Here is a 21962-nt window from a genome sequence, read left to right on the forward strand (position 1 = left end):
TTCCTGACAATGAACCGCTTCATTTCTGGCAGTAGCTTTATGCAGACTTTTCAATGGAACTTTCGGAGTTTTCGCTTAATTTACAAAATTTCCGGGAATAGATGAAGCTTATTACTCCCCCTTTTTTATAGGGGGTGGTTTTGTAAGCGCTTTAAATTTATTTTTACATCGAAAGCTTCGGATGAAATAAAATAAATGAAACACCGGACCAAAAGCGAATGGCGAAAGAATCAATCTTACTTCATGCCGCTTCAATGATTTGGTTTCGCCATTGCGTTCGATGTTATTAAGGGAATTAATAAGTTTCGTCTAAAGAGAGAAAAAATCAATCGATGTGTGATAAGTGTTAAGGCTGTGTTCCAAGATGTTACCGTTGATGAAAAACTTTGATTAATCGTCGACCAAGCCGCTCGTTAAATCCTGTTAATATTTTTCCCGTGTGTGACATATTTTTAGCAAATTGTTGTTTTTCGCCAGAGAAAAAGTTTGTGATTAATAATAGTCAACCCCACATTCCTACAAACGTGTGCATTTCATTTACTAAACTGTGCGAGTTGGTATCGGAGGTAGATATAAAAGATAATTCTGATGAATGAGGGTTTCGTAATTACTACTATCAGGCAATTAGTCGAAATTTTGGTGTGACTTTCCGTCCTTGTAAGAAACATTGTGCATGATAGGTGAATCAGTGAATTGGGGTTTTGTTAAATACAGAACGTGACAGTACCCGTCTTCTGGAAGCCAAACCGCATGAGCGGATGTTGAAAGTGTCGTCGTGGAGTTGCTGGAATCGTATATCATATAAATGTGGACAGATCGCTCTTGTATGGAAATCACCCGGAAACGAATCGCTGCTTATAGATGCATGAAAATTTGGCGCTATACAGACAGCCCCGTAAGAAATTCTGTAGAAGATTGATGTTGTATCCGGAAATGATCTCAGTTCAAGTATTTATATAGTAATTGTTTTCCCGTTCATCTGTACACCGCAAAAACAACGGAACGATATGTAAAATATGCCATTTCCGTTGTCATTGTCCCATACAATTTACGCAGTTATCAGTCACTTTTTGCGAATTCGTATGCAAATGACGTAATGTTATTGATGAGTATCGTATTGAAAATGAGCTGCTACATTCGGAAATTCTAATCCGTAATAATGACACATAATCCGCTAACGTAAAAACGATTTGATAAAATAATTCCGCTTTAATTTTTCACCAAAGTGTGTATTTTAGTTGGAAATTCAGGTCACGAAATTCTTAATTAAGTCTCGGTAGATTGGGTTAATATCGTTGTCTTTATAGTCTACAATCAATAATGAATTGAAAGTCTAGAGATCAGTTAAAAGCCAACTTAGCGACACTAGTAATCGAATTTGCCTGAAGACAAAAGCTTTTACTTTACTGTAAGTTTTGCGTTAAGACGAATAAATAATTAACATGTTTTAAGCGGGATGATGCCCTGAAAGCCAAGTTGTGCGTTGGAAGGGCTGCAACAAATTTCCGTTGCAGAAGTCATAAATATCCACTATACGAGAAAAAATATCAGTGTCTAAATCGAAATTCTTGGAGCTGACTGTTTCGCACTAAATCTGAGGCCGAGAAGTTGATGGAAAAAGGGAGCAGATCGAGAAAAAAATGTAAATAATTTCTGCCAAACAAGTGTGCACGTGGCGAAGTTCCTTCGAATTTATGTTAACTTCATCAGATCGCATCGGATCAATTCAGTGCCTGACAGAGTCAAATTGATTCCATGCTCTTGATTAATTTCGGATGTAGTGTGGTTAATCGAGTGGTTAATGTTTGAAAACTCCCCACCGATCAACAACATATTTGGAAATTTGGTGGATGCGCCGGGTTGTTCACCATGTCGTGTATCTTTTCGACAAGTCATTTAAAAAATTGATGCAACGCTGTGAATTACGGTCGAAATTAATAGAGTTGCTCGTTTCTCGAGACGTAATACGGTTCACGGTGGGTGCATATCATCCCAAGAAACACTATCAAATGTAATGGAGTAAAAAGCTGTTGCGGACGTCACTTACCAAAGTTTATATTAAGATTAATGACCGTCCGAAGAGCAGAGAAGCCGCCGCGTGGAAAAATCGCATCACTGACCTGACTCACTTGTTATTTGTATTTCCTTTCGAGATTTCTATTTTTTCCGGCCATTTGTTTTCGGACGTGGGAATTTGCAACGAAGACAGTCGGTATTGTCGGCCATTCTAGCATTTAATTCGACGATAATTAAACGTGTTGTGTGCCGTTTCGCGTTATTGACAATTTCGTTGGTCAGATAAGCAAATATTTCAACAGTGGCTCCTGAAATAATGTTAGAGATAAGTTTTCCTCTTGTAATACAGGGTTATTCACGAGAGGGGTACTTCAGAATTTTTATTTTGCCGCAACCAACAATACCAATCACAGTAACTACTAAATCAAATGTGTTATTTCTTTTAAATGTTAGATTGGCAGGTAACCTGTATTTAATCAAAATTCAACAAATAAATTACTAAACATCTGGAGCGGTGGGGAGCATGTCAGTATTTTCGTTGTTATTGTAAGAACAATTTTTTTGAATTGACAAAGATTTTTTGCTTTAACGTCAAAGAGACAGGACTAAGAGCCATCGTGGATTCAGTTATAATTATTTTCAAAATTTGAAATCAAGATATTGTTGCAATGTGTATAATGGGTTGCAGCAAAAAGAAGTTCAGAAACACCCCTCTCGTGATAACCCTGTATATTTTTGTTTGCTTTAGCTGATTGGACAGCAATAGTAATTAATCTGGTACATGTAGTTCGTTCAGGTTGAATGTTGGAAAGTTTTCAAAGCTGCACTGCATCGGCCTTTATTCAGCTTCAGTTCGTTTATATTGTTGTGATTTCCACAGCGAGATTCAATAAAGAGAAATCGATGAAATACTTTAATAATTAAATTTGAGAAGTTTGGGGAAATTCCTAGTTGTTCGAGAAGTCATTAATCTTGAATCATTAAAGAATATCGATCTCGAATTACTATTTTAAAGCGTGTCGTCTGTTCGAAGCAATTTAAATTATTGTCCGTATCGATTTCAGCATGTCAGGGCCCTGCGTCAAAGAAGCTCGTCTTCATGGAGGTCCAAGTTTGGGAGAACTCTTGACGGCACGTCCCTCGGGCCTCACCGAGCCCGAGTGTTGGGCCATCCTGTGTCAAGCTGTACAAGCACTGCAAGATTTATTCTTATCTGGTAAGCTCAGTTTTGTAACATTGTATTACGTCACCTATTTCGATGTGTATTTTCGTTTTGCATAATCGTCCAGAATTAAATGTAGTTTTGGATCTTTGTGATCTCAAAGCAAACTGTGCATCCCTGAAATAACAGAACATTGTAAACATGTAGATAACTGATATTTGCGATCGGTCATCGAAGTGTGATAGACTGAATCGAATCTGGATTGGGAACGACCAATCAGCGTTAGTGTTTGGTCAAAAAAAATCATAGCTCGTGAAAAAATTAGCGGTGAAGATAAAGAACGACGAGATGAGAGAACTGTGGTTGTTTTTCACTTGGGTTATTAAATTATCACCAACAGAGAAATCGTTAGCAGGAGTTGTTTACTTAATTCAGTTCTCTGGCTGAAAATAGACCAGCGCAAGGACCTTCAAACTTCCAAGTGTTCATTTGCTATTCACCAACTGATGAATGGCAGGGCTTCTGAAATTTATCCCGTTCGGATCCACGAACATGGCCTTTAGCTACAAATAACACGAGAAAACAATTTGTTGTGACCTCGCCAAGAATGCGGTGTATATTACGTCTGAAATTCAGGGTAATACAACAGGCAAAGATGTTGATGGATCACTTGGAACTCCCGCCTTCCAAGTCAATTCGACTTCCATCAGGAATGTGTCGATAATTTGTGTTGTTGATTGTGTACCGAAAACTCGAAGTACGGTGGAAGTTTCCGCATTTTATGGCTTTTATACAGCATTTCGACGTGCAATGTCCGTGTCGTAAAGTGGCGTTTTATCCCTCGAAAGCATTGTTTAACGCTTTTACAGTGGTTCAAATACTGATGGCGGAGTACGGAGCGATTACGGTGTTTTATAACAAGTATTTTGTAAATTTCGACAGCGTCGTAAGAATATCAGGATGTTCCCTGACAACTTCCTAAATATTTTAGGAATTTAATTTTCGTTTATCAAGCCAACTATTGTCTCAGGAATTCCCACGATGAATCCGAACGGAATATGGCGTCCAACGTTGTCAGCACTTCCGTTGTTGATAACATAACATTTGTCAAAAATTAACAATATTCTTGCGCGAAGAATGCGGTTCCCCACGCGAATTTAATAAAATCGTCCCCTGATTCCGGAACCCCTAGATATGCGGTTCAACTGACAAGAGTAAATCCCAGCTGACGTCTAGTTAAGTATACGTAATATATTTTCAACATAAGCTTTCGACTGTGAATTTCAAATACACGTGAAGGCGTGAAGAAAAACTTAGCATATGCTGATCATTAGTTATTTTGACGTGGAGATTTTCAAGTGTAATCGTCGACAATGTTGGAAGTCGTATTTTTATTCCGCCATCGCCAGCCTCAAGTTCGCATAATTCTGTCGCCTCCTTTTTTTTGAAATGTAAATTAAGTGGGCAACGAGATAAAGGGGGTGCTAAAGTACAACACCTCTAAGTGGTTTCATTTGTTGCCGGTTATCAGGAACATGACGGCGAATTTCTAAATGACGAGCTGCGAGTTTTCCTCTACTTATTCAAGCTGGTCTTATCGTGAAGATCTGCGCCAGATGTTTATAGGACTTCGTCTCGTCTAAAGTCTATAAATGATGTTGCGATGTAGCTACCGGAAAAATAACTTTTCTTCGTCTATTCGTCGCGGCGGAGATTTTTCCGAGATCAAGTCGGAACAAAACCTGTTCTTCAGATCGCGAATGAAAATAAATATTTATACTGTGCACTTCACGTTCCAATTTAAATTCATGAAATCATGATTAATCACGCGATTCAGGTGTTTCGAACGGCTGAGAATTGACAGGCATTCTCGTCTGACACGGCTTTTGCTTAATAAAGCCGAAACTTTAACGCTCACGTCTCGGCCGTGTAACAGAAAGAAGACTGTTAGAAGAAACACGAACGGCTTAGGATATCCTTCTTCCATAGGAGACAACTGATGTCATTACCGGAAATGGTCGGGTGTCATCTTAGCGAGATTGATGGGGCGGTCAAGTGGGATTAAACTGGCATCAATTGAAAGCCGTGTTTGATGCCAGAATACGGATTACCACTCAAATTTCAGGACGAAAAACCAACCGGAAAAGTACGGTCGGTTGAGTATCAGCGGGACCACATCGAATTTTACACTGTCCAAAAAGGGACGACGATAGGAATCGACTCATACCATCAATGGACCCCAAATTATCAACCAATTAGTATTCTTGTTGCGCATTCATTCTTATTTTGGACTCGACGGTATTAGTCACTATTATTGTTAGACCTTAATTTGTTAAAAAACATTGATTAGTGGGGTCGTTTTTGTGCCTTGTTGTTGTAATTTGCTCGTTCGTTATTACGGAATGAATTGAAGAAGTGGATTTGCATATTTAAACTCACTCATTTATTTGAATGTGTGCCACCTGTCAATGGGACGGGAGATGCACTCATGTACAAGGATTAATTTAGGACGGAAATAATACGTCGGGCGTTCATTTCAAATTTTAATTCCAGCACAGATCCTGCAACCTCCGAAATTTGCACTAATCGCAATTAACTGGATGTAATTAAGCTTCGACTAATTAGGCAGTTTTAAAAATTTTCAGAAGAAAAATGAATGCTGCATTTTTTTAACATTCATTAATGGGAATTTTTCTATTGTGAGAAAAATCTTGATGAGATTTTAATAGCTTAAAAATAATTTGTGAAGTGGTTTTTAAAATTCCGATTGAGTCCAAAGTTTTTATTCGGAGATAAACTTCAGACAAACTTGTTGAGGAAGAAGTTTTCTCAGTTGTTCTGCAATTTTTAAAATTAAACTGTTAAATGTAGTTACTGTTTAATATTGCATCATGCTAATTAAAAACCAACAGAGCTTTCCTGAAAAAGGGAGAGTAGTTTCTGTTGTATTTGAATTGCTAATTTAGTAAATGTAGCAATCGATTTTTCCCGATAATTTACATTTCGTATTGTTAGAAGAAGCATTAGTATAATTAGAGGAAATTAATAACTAAACCTGATACCTCCCCGATAGCCGCTCGAATTTAATGTAAAATAGCTTGTTGGTATGTACCAGTTTTTGCTGTAAAATCCCCTCTATCAATTGTTACCAAAGAACTTTGTTCCCACCTTAACGTTAACAATCCAAGTAACAAAGTAATAAAATCGTTCTTATAACTTTTAAAATCTTTGTTCCTGAATTAACTCTAGGCTTCCAAGCGCGGTTTCGGATATTCAAAAGTATGTAATATAAAATGTTTGATCACGTAGTTCGTTTTCAGATAAAAAGTAAACGGTGCTATATTAACGTTGGATTTTTGTTAACACTTCATTAACTTTTAATCAACGTTTTCTTTTATTTCATTGGCAGTGCCTGTGTTGCAACTGAAATTAATGTCGGAACGAGAACCTGAAAAACTAGAAATTAGCTAAACGAGGTAAACACAGGTATACCAATACCGATGTAACCGAAAGTAAGAGGGTTGAAACTCTACATGTAGTTGGGAAATCTTGGTAGAATTGAGTTTAGGAAATGTTCAGTAGGAAGGATTTTAGAAGTATAGAATGCAATTACGTGAAATTAGATGAAAATGGGGAGCGAAGAATCTGAAGGGTGAAGTTTTGTCGATGCTAACTTCCAAAAAGGGTTAAATTCTTTGTGTGTCTCGACAAACAGTAGGCGTGTTTGTAAGTGTTTCGTTTAATTAGGTAAACATTTGTAGATTGAAGCTATAGTCTATCATTGCATTTTTAAAATTCAGTATAACTTCATTTCACTAAATGTAGGGTGCGGATCGACCTTCAGTGTCACTTTAAACGCATGCTAGTGCTGATACGCGATTTTAATTAAAGCAAAGGGCGCGCCGCGTCCTTCATTAAACCATAATAGAACTACGGCAGTACACTGATAACGAAGTTAATAACAATTATGTCCATAAACGATTTTAGAACATTCATTCTGGCAAAGGATGATTTAAAGATTTAAAATTTTTCCGCAGGTTAGGACGGAAAGAATGCGAAGGAAAAACGACGGGAAAAATGTCAATTATTTTTAATAGGAATGTTTGCAATAAATTATTCGGAATGCCCGTTATTCGAACAAAGGTGGAATAAAACCAACGTTTCGCAGAGCGTGGATCTCTTGGGAAAACTCGAAGTCCTAGCGGATTTCGTTCTGCATTAAATATGCGTTGCCGCCATCATCTTTACTTATGGCAGTTTGTTCTCGTTATCAACAGGTGTTGAACGATCTGGAAGAAAAATACCGTTGGACACTTTCCAAACTGCGCACACCTCACGTTCGGTTGTTATCGTATAGTGGAAGCGCTTTATTTATGTAACAAAAAAAAATTGATTTTGGATATTTCTTGGAAAAAAAGTGTTTCCGCCCGGGATCGAACCGGGGACCTTCCGCGTGTTAGGCGGATGTGATAACCACTACACCACGGAAACTTGTTACGTAGAAAAATGACTCCGGCCAAAGAGAAATTTCGTTTTGTTAATTGACCCGGTTTACAGAGCGGTCGGACCGGATCCGGTAAAATATTATGCAGGGTGCGGCAAGTAAATCCTTTAATAATAAATTAAGATGCCTGGTGTAATAAATATGTCTTTCAAATTTCAGGAAGGCGTGCAAAATGTTTCAGTTTAATTTTCATAAAAAGGTTTTTCGTCTGCCGAAAATTGTTTCAGCGCCCACGCTTCATTTGTTCTAGTTATTAAATTCGAAATACGAGTCATGAAAGTAAATAAAACCGTGAGGTGACCTTTCACGTATTCGTAACATTTATTAGGGGGGTGTGTACATCCATAAACAAATTTGGGCGATAATTAAAAAGGTTTGCGGTTTTTGAGTTATTTGTTGGGCTATAAATTCGAATGATTTTTGAAACGTTCAGATAATTAATTTGTTGGAATGGGGTTAAACAAGAGCTAAATTTCCAACTCTAGACTAGTCGCACGGTTAAATGCAAATTGTTGTCTACTGTTGACTTGTACCTCGCAGTAGTGGCTGTAAATAATTTAAGCGACACTGTAGAACCACTGAAATTCCGTCGGAGGTTCTAAGCTGTAATTATAAGATTGTGATGAAACACGAAAAAAATAGTTTCTGCATTTATTGCCTACGATGAACAACAAAGTTTAAATTATTTTTATTGGTCTGTCTAAAGTAAAGAGAAAAATAGATTGATATGTAATTGTACTTGTCAGTGTGTTTTAATTTGCCCTCCCTGTCCAGATCTAAATGTCAGGAGGACAAATAAATAATTCGTTGTTTTTGTGCACAACAGGTAAATAACATCAGCTGTGTGTTTGCTCCCACGCGCTGTGTTAATATTCCCCTCATTTCGTATTTATGTAATGTAAACTTTCTGCTTTTGAATTTGCTTAAAAAAAAAGCTTTTTGGCAGCGGTGGGATTCGAACCCACGCCTCCGAAGAGACTGGTGCCTTAAGGGTGCTGTGAAGTAAAATAAAATTCTGGTTTCGTGCAATCTGGGTTGCATACTCTGCAAACGCTGGATCTACCATGACGTCTGTCAATAATGGGTTTGCCGGGACCCTTCTCAGCGGGAGTTATAGTCACAAAATGCACGTAATAAATACAGCGGCACTTCGTATTTTTACAAGGGTAATCTCCAAGCCTTACTGTGCAACGCCTGAATTTTGCTCTACGTAGGAATGTAATGGCAGTAAAATTAGAATAGGATGCAGTTTATGCTAATCTGAATACCTACCTGCCGGAGAAGAGGATTATAAACCTCTTTTGTTGAATTCAAGAAAAGTATATTTTTGCACAGTACACAAGTTTTCTGGCAAAAATATTGTTCAATGTTGAACCCACATTACCCTCAAAAAATAAAATTGTTGTATTGAACATGATTGTACCTATAATTCCTTAGTTTATTTATCTGCACGTTAATAAGTAATATTTGTACTAGTAAATGATCCATACAAAACTCCTTCAATTTTGATAACATTTTTAAATAAAATTCTTCATCTTAATATATAATTGTTCCTGTACAACTTACAGTCAACTGGAAAAAAATCGAGTACATCACTTCTAAAGTTTAATTCATCCTTTTGGTTGTTAATTTTGATGTTAGCGAAACAAGCAATAGTATAAAAAAAGCAAATGCAGGCATATGAAATGTCATACCAATGTCAACTATACCACACGCACACAGTTGCCACATAAAATTTCGTACATCATCACTCAATAGTCAATAGTATGAATCGTTTCTTTTGAGTGAAAACTGGTTGTTTTTCAGCTCACAATATTTAATTTTCATATTCAAAATTACTTCCTTCGGTGTGAAATTTTTATTTTTTATTTAATTTCCACTATTCCATTGTCACCTATGAATTTATAATACTAAGCACACAAAAAAATTTCAATGAAGCCATAGGTATAATGTATTCCAACTTTAAAAAAACTATGCTTGGCCATGACAATCTGTATATCTGAAGAAAAGTTTGGTTAGGAATTTTGAAAATTTTGAAGTCACGATGTTGCCATACTTATGTTACGTTTTTTTACGAATCGATTAAAAAATATAACTGACATAACCAAAAATGTTCTTAATGTCGTCTCAAGTTAAAAAATCCTGTCAGTGCCAACTACGAGACAAAAAACACCGGTACTTTTCAATTGTTTCATTGCCAACAGACTCAGTCATTGTTGATCAGTGATCACGCTGTAGTATACTCCGTACGCTGATAAATTGCACGTTTTTAAATTCTAGTTCCAAAACATCCATTCGAACAAAGTTTCAGGAAACGTGTGTTGTTATAAACTGTTGTTGAAATTACTGATTCTTCGAGGAAGAATGTTATAATAAATGTTTTTCTATTTGCGTCGGTGACAGATCTGTTACAATACCAAAAACAGAATCGTAACACCTGAAAGCGGTTCTATAATAGGGGTAGTACAATTTACTAAAGTCTAGAGAATTCTGGCAGCATCAGCAAATACGCGCTAATATCCCAAAGCCGACAAAGGTTTCAATTGTTTTTTGCCAACCATCATAAAATTTTCCAGAATTTTAAAATTCTTACTTTTGATTTAAAAACGGCTCGAAAGGTGCAAAATAGGAAAATAGTATTAAAAAACCCGTTTCATGAGGCGTTTATTCCATTCGTCCTTTATAAAACTCGCGCTTTGCGACTCGTTTTATAAACTTGGACTCATGAAATAAACACTTCCTTATGAAACTCGTTTTTTAATATAGGTAGGTACTATTTTTGGGCGCTATTCTACTTTTGACTGCATTGAATTTACGAGTATTTGTGTCTCATACCATCATTATCAGAATAATAACTTTGTAATTCGTCGAGGAAACGAGGCTTTCACGACCGATCTGTTCCAAAATGAGAGTTTAGTTTCTGGGTATTTTCTGTCAGGTAGAAATGCAAATAGACGGTCAACAATCTTGGAAACCAGCGGAATCTTATAATTCAATTCTAAATAAATTTGTTGGGGGTAAAAGAATAAATTTTTCTTTAAAAGGATCTTATGAAGGTAGATGCTATGCTGCAACAATTAGTTATCACACAAAAGGTCATTTTATTTCTACGATATCTCAGGAATTAAATAATGGTAATATAGGAAAATATACAATGGAATATAGTGAGAAAGTAAATAAATTACGTCAAAACAGAAAGGTAACGGGTCGAAAAGTTAAAAATCGTGCTTGCAGCACCGATTCAGATTATAGTCAAAACTGTGAGGCATTTAGTGCGATTCTGTTTCAAAATTTAGCAAGATTGTTATTGAACAATATTGATTTTGCACAGATCCAACCAATCAACAGCTTCATATCATAGCAACTGCAACATTGTTATATAGCAATATTGGTAAATTTTAAAACAGAATCGTACCAATTACCAGAATTTCCAGACATGTCTACGGATAAATATGAAAATGCCAAGATTAAATTTTTGAATGAGGTTTCTAGCGTCAACATTTCTGATATAGAACAAAAAACTCGAGGGCAAAATTCAAATCCTGAATGGTATAGAGAACAATCATTTCGACTTATGGTTAGTAAATTCGGGAAAATTTGTAAAATGCGTTTAAATACTGACACTGCAAATACGGTAAATGAAATTTTATATTCAGAAAAATCATAGACTCGAAATTCTGTACCTAAACCACTGTTACATGGAATGCAAAATGAAGAAAAAGTGAAAGAAAAATTCCGCACGTGAAATAATAATTGAAGAAGGTATAAAAAATACTATTATCAAGTACAAGGTCAATTGCACGTCACCAATCGCAATATTTGTTACTTCGTTGTTTACACTCCAACGAAAGAGAAATTCAATTCGGATTTAAAATACTGCATAATTAAAAAAGACGATAGATTCTGGTGTGAAAATATGGAAAATCACTTGGAAGAATTTTATTTTGGGGCTTTACTTCCGGAATTAGTAGATCCTAGACATAAAAGAACACAGCCGATTAGAAGAATACTAAAAAAAGAGTTATAATTTTCCATGGTTTAATCTTCTAAATTTAATTCAATTCTAATTTCTAGTCATTTAGATAAGGAATAAATAAATTTATTAAAATTTTTATATCAGTTTTTGAAAAACAGATTTTTGTTAAAATAATAATACATTTTTTATAATTAAAGAAAGTTGATAAGTCGCACTAATTTAATGGAGATAGGGCTATTGCTGAGGCCTTCATAAGAGCCAACCCATCAATTAGAGTACCTCTGAGGTGGTGCGGAAAACCCTTGTGAAATTATTTTATCATATTGACCAATACCTCCTACTGCGTGCTGTTAGTAGCCGACCAAATTCTAGTAATAACGACATGGATATTATGTACCTCCTTGTTTACGCGCCTTACTTACCGCAAACATTTGGAAGAGTCGTTTCACTTATTACCTGCTGAGACCCTCATAAATCTTCCCTCTTATTGTAAGTTGTGTTGCCTATTTCTTATTTTATTTTAAAATTCGTTATCTATAAATTCTATCTTTGCTTACAAAATATCACCTTAAACAAAAATCTACGATTGTAGCTGAATAGATAACATTAACAGCTACATATTGAGTGTAATTTCAATATAAAAATCTTATTTTCGAGGGAGTTATGACGATTCCCGTTTTTAGCATTAATACGGTTTTTTTCAAATATACAAATATTTAAAAAAATCTGTCAACGTAGCGTCACTGATACAGATATTATCAATATGTAGACACATCGACCGCTTTTTCAGAATTAAAAATGTGGGCTGAAACACGATCCGCGTTTGCACCATTTTCCTCGATTTTGCCTAGTAGTTCACAGCACCCTTAATTTCAGCTAGTTTCCTCACAACAAATTTCTCTAATTGAACAGTTTAAACTGATGCTCCGCTTCTGCAATTAGAAGTTCGTGTTGTTGGTGCATATTGAAATTTCCCCTGATTTATTTAAGCGTTGCTGTGTCACAAACAGCCGCCGTTACAGGATTTCGATTAAATTCGAACTTTATCACTGCATCGTTCAATTTTAAAGTGGTGGATGAACGTTAATTAGCTCGTCACATTAAAATTTCAGACGTCAACAAACCGATCCAAAAGGCACAGGAATAAACGCGAGTTTTTATTATTTATACATTTATTCGTTTCCTTACCGTACCGTCCTGAAATTTTCATTTATATTCCATAATGCAAGGTCTCTCCGATAGCGTAATATAATTTACCCGTTCGCATTTAGAAAGCCACGCATCCGCAACAGCCCTTTATAATTTCGTATAACAATCTGTGTCGAGCAAATTTTCCGGAACTATAGAGCCAAGCTCCCCTTTAAGGGATGCTTGAGGTTACAAGCCGTAAAAACTAAAAATCGTTTAAATCAAGAAAGTCCCACTTGCCACGACCACATAAAAATAATTAAACGTCTCTCCTGCATGAACCAATTTTCACCGTTTATTTAGTCCTGCAGCCATTACATTAAATGGTAAGGTGAAAATGGGGACGAATAACATCAAGTAATTCCGTATCAAACACGGATACCGAGGGGAAGGGGACGAATCCAGGTTCAATTACAATGCATTTTTGAATTCGTAATGAAAGTGACTTTTGATGAAATTCCTTAGAACGTTTTTAATTTCACGGCAACCAAATTCTTTGACGATTTGATTAAAATAATTTACATTTCGTGTGGATTTAACTCTTTATAAATTAAACCGGCGTAGGATCGTACCTGGTGGGAGTCGAGTTCCCGGTGTTGCAATAATTTATGGTGGTGCAATTTGCGGGTGCAAGTTCGAGTGGTAATGGGCCGTGTAAGACCTAGAAGCGCAGTCGAGGGTGTTTGTAGACGTTTCCTAAACGAGCTGCTTGGAACAATTAACGGCCGCTAAAAAACCTGCTCGTCTTTGATCTTTTTTAAGTAATATTTTTAAATTATGCCGTCTGCACGGTTCCAGCGCGAACAAAGTTTGTGAGTAAACAAAGTTTATTAAGATTAATTTCTCGACGGCCGGAGTTTTAATGACACCGTATTCATCCGTTTATTTTTTCACATCTCGCTCGAAACAGTAAAAGTTTTTGTGGCACGCTACTCCGTCGAGGTGAGAATCGATTGTTGCTTACGCTTTCGGAATAAAAATGTAATAAGTTCAAGTAAAAATGCGCACTAGGATTCCTTAAATAACGAATGCGTCCCTAAAGCTTTCAAGTTAAAGCAAGGAAAAGAAGTGGAAGTTTGAGTATGCATTGTTCTATGCAACATAATGGCCGGCAGTATTGTCACAAAAGAAGTGAAAAGGTTTTGTTCCCGGAATCAACGGAATTGGTGCAGAATTAGCTTTTATACTTAAATTTGTAACAAATCTTTCTTTGGGTTCTGCCACCTCAGATAAACGCCATAAATCTCTTCGGGATCAACCCTAAACTTTGACCTAATTACCAGCGAGAAGTTTTCACGAAAATTTTGGCACATATTCAAAAAGGGTTCATCACACAATCATTTTTCTATTTGCCTGTTTTGGGGAGTAAACACTTGAGAAATTTCAACAACGACAAGATGATCGTCTCAATTTGATGCCACAAAACATCATTTATTATGTCTTGACGTTAGATACCTAACGTTATTGATGTGAAGACATAAAATCGGAACTTGAGAACGTCTATCCTTCGTGACCCCCACCTGTTGGAAGAGGAGACTGATATTTTTTTCTAATCGCTTAGATACCATAATCAGAAACAGTAACGTTACACATTATCCTTTTATTGTTTTCGGAGAGGAGAAAATAACTTAACCGACATGTCAGAAGAGTGAATAATGTAAGTGAATCTGCTTTCCTTCTTTATAATTTCCAACAAAGCCCAGAAATATGTACGTTTCAAAGTTCTGTAAGTAATCTTTCTTTGACAAAGGAGAGTATTCCCGTCTAAGCGTTTTGCTCCCTTTATACCCTCCTTTTTTATATCAGAAATGAAATTTTTTCACATTTACTTCCAAATAAAACACGGATGTCAAAGAAATTTGTTTCATTTATGTCCACAACAGAAGCGATCTTTAAAAATCCTGCAGATTACGATTTCGTTCATTTATTTTGGCGCCACGGTAAGTCTTTCTTTAACAGTCGATTTATCTTCGGGTCTCGAGTTAAGTTAAAATTTATCGTTATATTTCTCACAAGAATGGAAATAAATAGAAGATTTGTATCCTTAAGTCAACAGAATATCAATATACCTGAAAGGAGCACAATTCCGCCATAAATAAATATGGAATAGTTAACATCGTGCGCTTTATGACATGCGAATAACGCTTTGAGGTAGATACTTATAGAGCTATTGTTTGTTGCAGATGGCGCCTCAGGTGCTTCATGCATTCCTCTGGTAACACCGTCTACCCTCATGCTTTCAGCCCGAGGAAGGGTGAAACTATGTCAGACCAGCACAGTATTTGGATGTGGTCCCCCAGCGCACCTGGCGGGTTATTTAGCGCCCGAATACAGGCCTAACAAGCAGTGCTCAGACACGGAGACTGAAAAGGTAATTATTTATTTATTTGCTATGTATATTTGGTCCGCTGCAGATTTCCTCCAAAAAAAAAACACAGCAGGTTCCACCGAGATTTGAACTCGGATCGCTGGATTCAAAGTCCAGAGTGCTAACCGTTACACCATGGAACCTCTTGGTTGCTCCTTTAATTGTAATAAATTTCCTTGTAGAAGGGGGGATGCCTTTTTTTATGCATAATAAAATGTAATAATTTTCAGGATAATTATAGTAAGATACCTATATGTAAATGTAACAGGTGTTCAATTGAAAAGTTCATCGAGTTAGTTTTCACTTTATTTTTTAAAAGACAACAACATCGTAAATTAAGTTGGTTAGACAAAGATAGCGACAAAGATCAAAGCCAATTTGAAATAAACACCTGTTATATACGCGTATAATGAAAAGATATTAAAATAATTTTTAACTACAAGACTATTGCCGTTGATCAAATGATGCATGTTAATGGTCAATCTTATCTATGTACAGGGTTATTATAAATGTTTCTATAATATGACCTGTGAAAATTTATTTGACAAGGATATTTATAATCACTTCAAAGATTGATAAAAATTACGACCGTTAATAATTGTTGTACATTTACGAGCTATTCCTAACGATTCGCAAAGTGTTGCTGATACAATAAATTGTTAAAATTTACTCTTTCGAAATAAATTAAACACTACGTGCTTTATTTTAATTTTTTCTAATTGCACAAGACCGCTTTATATAACACATTATCTCCCAATTCCCAAAGTCGGAAAAAGAGAAGACAAAATAAACAAAAACGAAAGTGATAATTAACTATCTGTTGACCTGGTTTCGCCCCGGTGATCCTGATCTTAACATTAATTTAATTTTTAAAATATCGCTTGTAATCTTCTAATCAATATCTTCGTTATAAAATTGAACCAAGGGCACAACATTTTCAAAGTGTGTCAAATATCTAAAACCTCAAATGAGATCATGATGTGTAAACATGAAATCAGAAGTCATTTTTTTAAGTAAAACGCAGCTATATCTAAATAAAATATACGCAGTAACTCTCACACATACAAAAATTAGTTGCTTGCTTATTGCTATCATTATCACAAATTTAGATCAATGAAACGCAGTGTTTTCTGAACAATAAATTTTGTCTGATTTCAAACGGGTTTTGATAAATTAAATTTAATGTAAGATCGATCTTAACTGAACTGGGAACACAATTACTTTTACACATTCCGTTAATTTTTCAGTTGTTAGCCAAAGTTAAAAGTTTACCTCAGGTATGGAATTATTAATAATCGTTCGATCATAAAATTCAATTACTTTGTGCCCGGAGCAATTGATCAAAATGAATCCATTTTATAAAAGTATCGTGTTTAACTGCTTTAAGCGGAAAAACACCGTGTCTCGATCATCTTATTGTGTTCGAAACTTCTCGATTGAACTTTTCAGGCTTTCCAGACAACAAACATAGACGTCCGAATATAGCCAAGTTGTTAACTTTATACTGAAGTGTTGCTGTCTCAATTTGTTTGGCAGTTTTACAAGTTGTACCTTATATTTTAAACAATAGATCGAAAGACGGTGATGTAAGGATTTAAAAAAATATAATATCAAGGTTCCACCGAGATTTGAACTCGGATCACTGGATTCAGAGTCCAGAGTGCTAACCATTACACCATGGAACCTGGTGGATGAGTTAGTTAATAAAGTACAAATTTCATTAGAAGATCCATAAACTAATTAGGTCTAATTAGGTGAAAATTTACCTTTGCAACAATTCTAATATTACGAAGCAGTTAATCTAGATACATCAGTGATACATATAAGGTTCCACTTAAATTTTAACTGGATTCGTTGGATTCAGAGTCTAGGGTACCATTACAGCACGGAATCCTGTTGACGATGTGAAAGGATCTATTATTTTCACGTTTTTTTTTTGTCATATTCGTATACAAGTACTGAAAAGTTAGGTATCCATATGTTTAGAAAACACTTAGGAATTACAGAAGCAATATGTAATTCAATACGAAATCAGTTTTTTGTACTCCACTAGTGATCCAATGAACCTTTGAAACAAATGCAAACAGTTGAAGAAAGTCATATACCTTTAATTATATTGAAAAAATGAACAAACTTGTTGAATGCAAAGAAAAATGGCAATAAAATAAGGTTCCACCGAGATTTGAACTCGGATCGCTGGATTCAAAGTCCAGAGTGCTAACCATTACACCATGGAACCTTGTTGATGATAATGAACAATGCTATCATCCTCACGTTTTTTCATACTGTTTTGTATTAAAAAGATATCTATTTCACATATCACAAAACTATCAACAAAAACGCTTGAAGAAAACAATTATACATGACATAATATAAGTCTTTGATGATTCTATAGATCTTTGGGATCAACCGAAAAAGTAACGTCACCGTAATATATTGATTGGATCGTGTTTTAATAAAATAAGGTTCCACCGAGATTTGAACTCGGATCGCTGGATTCAAAGTCCAGAATGCTAACCATTACACCATGGAACCTTGTTGATGATAGTGAACAATGCTATCATCCTCACGTTTGTTCATACTGTTTTGTATTAAAAAGATATCTATTTCGCATATCACAAAACTATCAACAAAAACACTTGAACAAAACAATTATACATGATATAATATAAGTCTTTGATGATTCTATAGATCTCTGGGATCAACCGAAAGAGTTACGTCACCGTAATATATTGCTTGGATCGTGTTGTAATAAAATAAGGTTCCACCGAGATTTGAACTCGGATCGCTGGATTCAAAGTCCAGAGTGCTAACCATTACACCATGGAACCTTGTTGATGATACCAGAAATGCGATATTGTGTCAATTAATATACAGTGAGGACGTAAATAGGCCCCCCTCCTTGTCTTTTGAACCGGACGAGATAAAGCGAAGCAGGTGGTGCTGTCAGCGTTGAAATTTCAAATAGCAAGAGAGGTCATGTGACACATCATTTGAAAAGTCTTTCAATATATCTACCCAACACTGGCTCTATTTTTCAATGTATGTTTGAGGTGGACATTATTTCCAGCGGGAGGTCCAGCTAAGTGGCTAGCTTGTTCACCCAATTTAATACTAGTCCAGTCAAATAGGGATTCAACCTCGGAATGAATGATAATAAGCTGCAAATTTGTATAAACCTTTGTTTTGACATTTTATAAGTTGGCTCAAAAGTCTCATAGAATCTCGTGTACGCGAGTCAAGATATTGAAGGTCAAAGGTCGCAAAAATCGGTTTTTTGTAAATATCTCGTTTCCTTCGCTCTAAATGACATTTGGAGTTATTAGAAAAGTTGTAGAGCATGAAATTCTCTACAAATTTGGTCTTAAGCAATATTTTATACATTTAACCGTTCTTGAGATAGAGCGCAAAGAGTGGGGAGCGTTTACCCGTATGTGTGATAACGCTAGGCTTCATTACATATTAGATACTACGATTTGTAAAGCTAATTATTTACTAAAAATATTATAATTATGAAAAAACCTTAGTTATTTACTAATTAATATGTCATATTTCTAGATATTAATGGTAGGTATTATTCATAAATCTGCTTAGTAATATTGACTTCATTTATATTAATAATAAGATATTACAATGAAATAGTTTAACTACATTTTAATTATATGTATTTTTTATTTACCAACAGATTAGCGTAAATCTATTACGATTCAAGTTTAAATGTGAGGGGAATTTTTTTTTGTTTTTTTTATTATTAATAGCAAGCATGCAGCTTAATATTCCTCTTGTTCGTCACCGTCTTCCTTTTCTGGTCGCTCAACTTGAATTTCCAATTCATTATCATCATCCTCGTTGTTTGTTATATTCTGGCATATTCACTTTCTAGTTTAAGATCATCTAGATATGATGAAGCAATGAGGCATGCTTGTCCATTACACTGATCACAAACTGAGGAGCATTGCAAGCCTAATTTTCTACATCCGCAACTCGAACCACAGCCTTTCTTGCAATTGCAAGATATTCTATAGAGCAGTTCTTCTGGTGCAAGTGGTAATAATGTTGTTGTCGGTTCCAGGATGTCATTTTGCAATATCCACCCCCATTCCTGATGACATGATTGAGCTGCTGCATTTGTAGGTGGAAGAGATGATAACTGCATCGGTTTGTTGAGTCTTGTTGATTTGATGAATTGCGTATATCGAAAATTGTCAATATTGTGTTCTGATTTTGGAGCATTATACATTGCTAAAAAGACACGTACCCCATTTTCAAAAATGTTTCTAGAGGACAGTTTTCTTGCTGAAATACTTGAGCTGATTGATCCAAATTGAAATGTTTTTCAAACATTTTAATAATTGATAGTAATATACCTAGGTATTCAAGAGTTTACACATTTCAAAGAAAAAATACTTAATTTCTTTGCTACTTAAAATATAACTATGATAGATAAAAATATAATTAAAATGTACCTATTTAAACTATTCCATATTAATATAAATTAAGTACCTAAATATTATTAAAAGGATGTCTGATTTTTATGAATAATACATAGGTATCTATTAATATAATACCTATATCAATTAGTAAATAATTAAGGTTTCTTCATATTATAATATTTTTAGTAAGTAATTAACTTTATAAATCGTACTATGTATTGGAGTCCTTAGTTACCTAGCGTTATCATCATACGGCTTAACGCTCCCCACTCTTAGCGCTCTATCTCAAGAACGGTTAAATGTATCAAATATTCCTTAAGACCAAATTTGTAGAGAATTCTATGCTCTACAACTTTTGTAATAACTCCAAATGTCATTTAGAGCAAGGGAAACAAGATATTTACAAAAAACCGATTTTTGCGACCTTTGACCTTCAATATCTTGACTCGCGTACACGAGATTCTATGAGACTTTTGAGCCAACTTATAAAATGTCGAAACAAAGATTTATACAAGTTTGTAGCTTATTATCTTTCATTCCGAGGTTCACCCTTTTTTTCGCCTTATTTGACTGGACTATACCTCTCGATTTGTTTTTATGAGGATATCGTTACATTATCACAGGTTTACATTACCCACCCTGAACCATGAAGATTTGAGGTACAGAATAACGCGGGTGTGTGCGATCATTACCCCAGAACTATTCTAGACTCTAGCGTGTGCTTACGGAATATCAAAATAAACCGTTTTATTGCCAAGAGGTGTGGAGGGAGAATATTTGTGGACGTGACCACGTTTATTTATGTTTTTTATTTTTCCGACGCTTCAGTAAACACTAGATTATCTATTGTTTCGTTATTTATCTGTCATTCTTAACAGCTTATTAAAGTTGTATCCACCTCAAACATGTTCCTGAATGCCTTTTTGTTCGTCATTATTTTAAATGCCTGAGTGAAACAACTTATTCAGGATCCCTATGAAACCATATTCAAACGGTCGTAATTCCAGAACGAATTGAAGGAAAATTGTGAAAAATCACGGCAACGGTGGATAGAGAATTGAAAAACCTTTGAAATAATGGATCACATGACCTCCCTTTCTACGGGGTGATCAATAAGGACTGTTTAAGTTGGTAACACTGGATCGTATTTTAAATCGTATAACAGGAGTAACTTCCGGTTGTTGGTGGCTTGTCGTTGTTAATGCTGTACCTATATCAGATATTTGTCAAACAAACCAACAAAACATATCCAGTTGCAGTGTTATAAATAACCGAATTAAAAAAATTTCTCAATTGTACTACCAACTTAAACAGTCCTTCTTAATCACCCGGTATTAGAAATGTCAAAGTTGACAGCGCCTCCAGCGACATCTTTGCTAATTTACGTTTCAACGTAAACACGTCAGAAGTTAGAACATTGCAACATATTTTTAGAGTATTTTTCACTTAAGCTAGTGTACACGATACTAAATTTCACAGAAAATTCTGTAAAAATGACAAAGACGGACTATGATCCTGATCGTTCATTGGTCCTGATCGAGGGTCTCGCTCATTTTCTAACAAATTTTCTACAAAATTTAGCATCGTGTATGTAGCTTTAGTTTAGGTAAAAAAATTCAATAGTGTATTTTTAAATTCCAAAAAATAACTTTAGGTTCCACCGAGATTTGAACTCGGATCGCTGGATTCAGAGTCCAGAGTGCTAACCATTACACCATGGAACCCGCATGTGTACGTCAACGCTTCGTTGGATGTTCACGGCCAAGGTTAACATTAAGAGCTCTTTAATTGAAAGGTTAATGTTAATTAGAGACATTTCGTACTAAAGCGGCAACTATCTTTGACCTCCACTTCTCTTTGATAAATAATTATCAGATGTCAGATTAAATATGCATTAAAGAAACTACTGTTGGCTCCCGTGTAAAATTTTTCACATTTGTAATTGAACGACCCCTTCTGCGAAATTTACAAGAGACACAATAAATCTTTATGAAAGTATGAAGGAAGAAATAAATGAATCTCAATTCTGGGGTTTGCGTAAGTTTTGGGTAATTGGCTTCGCTGAAGGGGTTACAAGAACCCTCACTAAGCCAAGAGACAATACAAATTCGTGCAACAACAATTTAATAAATTAATTGCTGCCTCCTCCGAGACATCTAAAGTAACTGTTTCAGATATTTAAAAGGAGGGAAGATAAATGCAGGAGTGACAAGAACTTCCGCGTCAAAATCAAGTGAGATTTACGCAATATTGTAAAATGTCGAAAGCAATTTATTTCGTGGAAAATCTGAAAGTATCAAGTTGAATTTATCATT

At 35.4% G+C, this 21962-nt stretch overlaps 1 protein-coding gene and 7 non-coding genes across 11 annotated transcripts in view; 1 reads left to right on the forward strand and 7 right to left on the reverse strand.

Annotated features, from left to right (window-relative positions):
- LOC138134636 (FERM and PDZ domain-containing protein 2-like) overlaps window positions 1-21962 on the forward strand; it is a 69590-nt gene that overhangs the window by 29183 nt on the left and 18445 nt on the right. For all 4 annotated transcript variants that reach the window (XM_069053011.1, XM_069053012.1, XM_069053014.1 and 1 more), the window contains 2 exons: window positions 3081-3232; window positions 15030-15217. In XM_069053011.1, the coding sequence (XP_068909112.1) occupies window positions 3082-3232; window positions 15030-15217 (339 nt within the window). In that variant the 5' untranslated portion in view covers window position 3081. The remainder of the gene's footprint in view (window positions 1-3080; window positions 3233-15029; window positions 15218-21962) is intronic.
- On the reverse strand, window positions 7597-7669 carry TRNAV-AAC (transfer RNA valine (anticodon AAC)). Its single transcript has one exon. It is a non-coding gene; the product is annotated as a tRNA-Val (tRNA).
- Window positions 15286-15357, reverse strand: TRNAQ-UUG (transfer RNA glutamine (anticodon UUG)). The gene has a single exon. It is a non-coding gene; the product is annotated as a tRNA-Gln (tRNA).
- On the reverse strand, window positions 16828-16899 carry TRNAQ-CUG (transfer RNA glutamine (anticodon CUG)). Its single transcript has one exon. It is a non-coding gene; the product is annotated as a tRNA-Gln (tRNA).
- TRNAQ-UUG (transfer RNA glutamine (anticodon UUG)) lies at window positions 17382-17453 on the reverse strand. The gene has a single exon. It is a non-coding gene; the product is annotated as a tRNA-Gln (tRNA).
- Window positions 17678-17749, reverse strand: TRNAQ-UUG (transfer RNA glutamine (anticodon UUG)). Its single transcript has one exon. It is a non-coding gene; the product is annotated as a tRNA-Gln (tRNA).
- TRNAQ-UUG (transfer RNA glutamine (anticodon UUG)) lies at window positions 17974-18045 on the reverse strand. Its single transcript has one exon. It is a non-coding gene; the product is annotated as a tRNA-Gln (tRNA).
- Window positions 21300-21371, reverse strand: TRNAQ-CUG (transfer RNA glutamine (anticodon CUG)). Its single transcript has one exon. It is a non-coding gene; the product is annotated as a tRNA-Gln (tRNA).

The sequence above is a fragment of the Tenebrio molitor genome, chromosome 7, assembly GCF_963966145.1.
Source record: "Tenebrio molitor chromosome 7, icTenMoli1.1, whole genome shotgun sequence".
Taxonomy (NCBI): domain Eukaryota; kingdom Metazoa; phylum Arthropoda; class Insecta; order Coleoptera; family Tenebrionidae; genus Tenebrio; species Tenebrio molitor.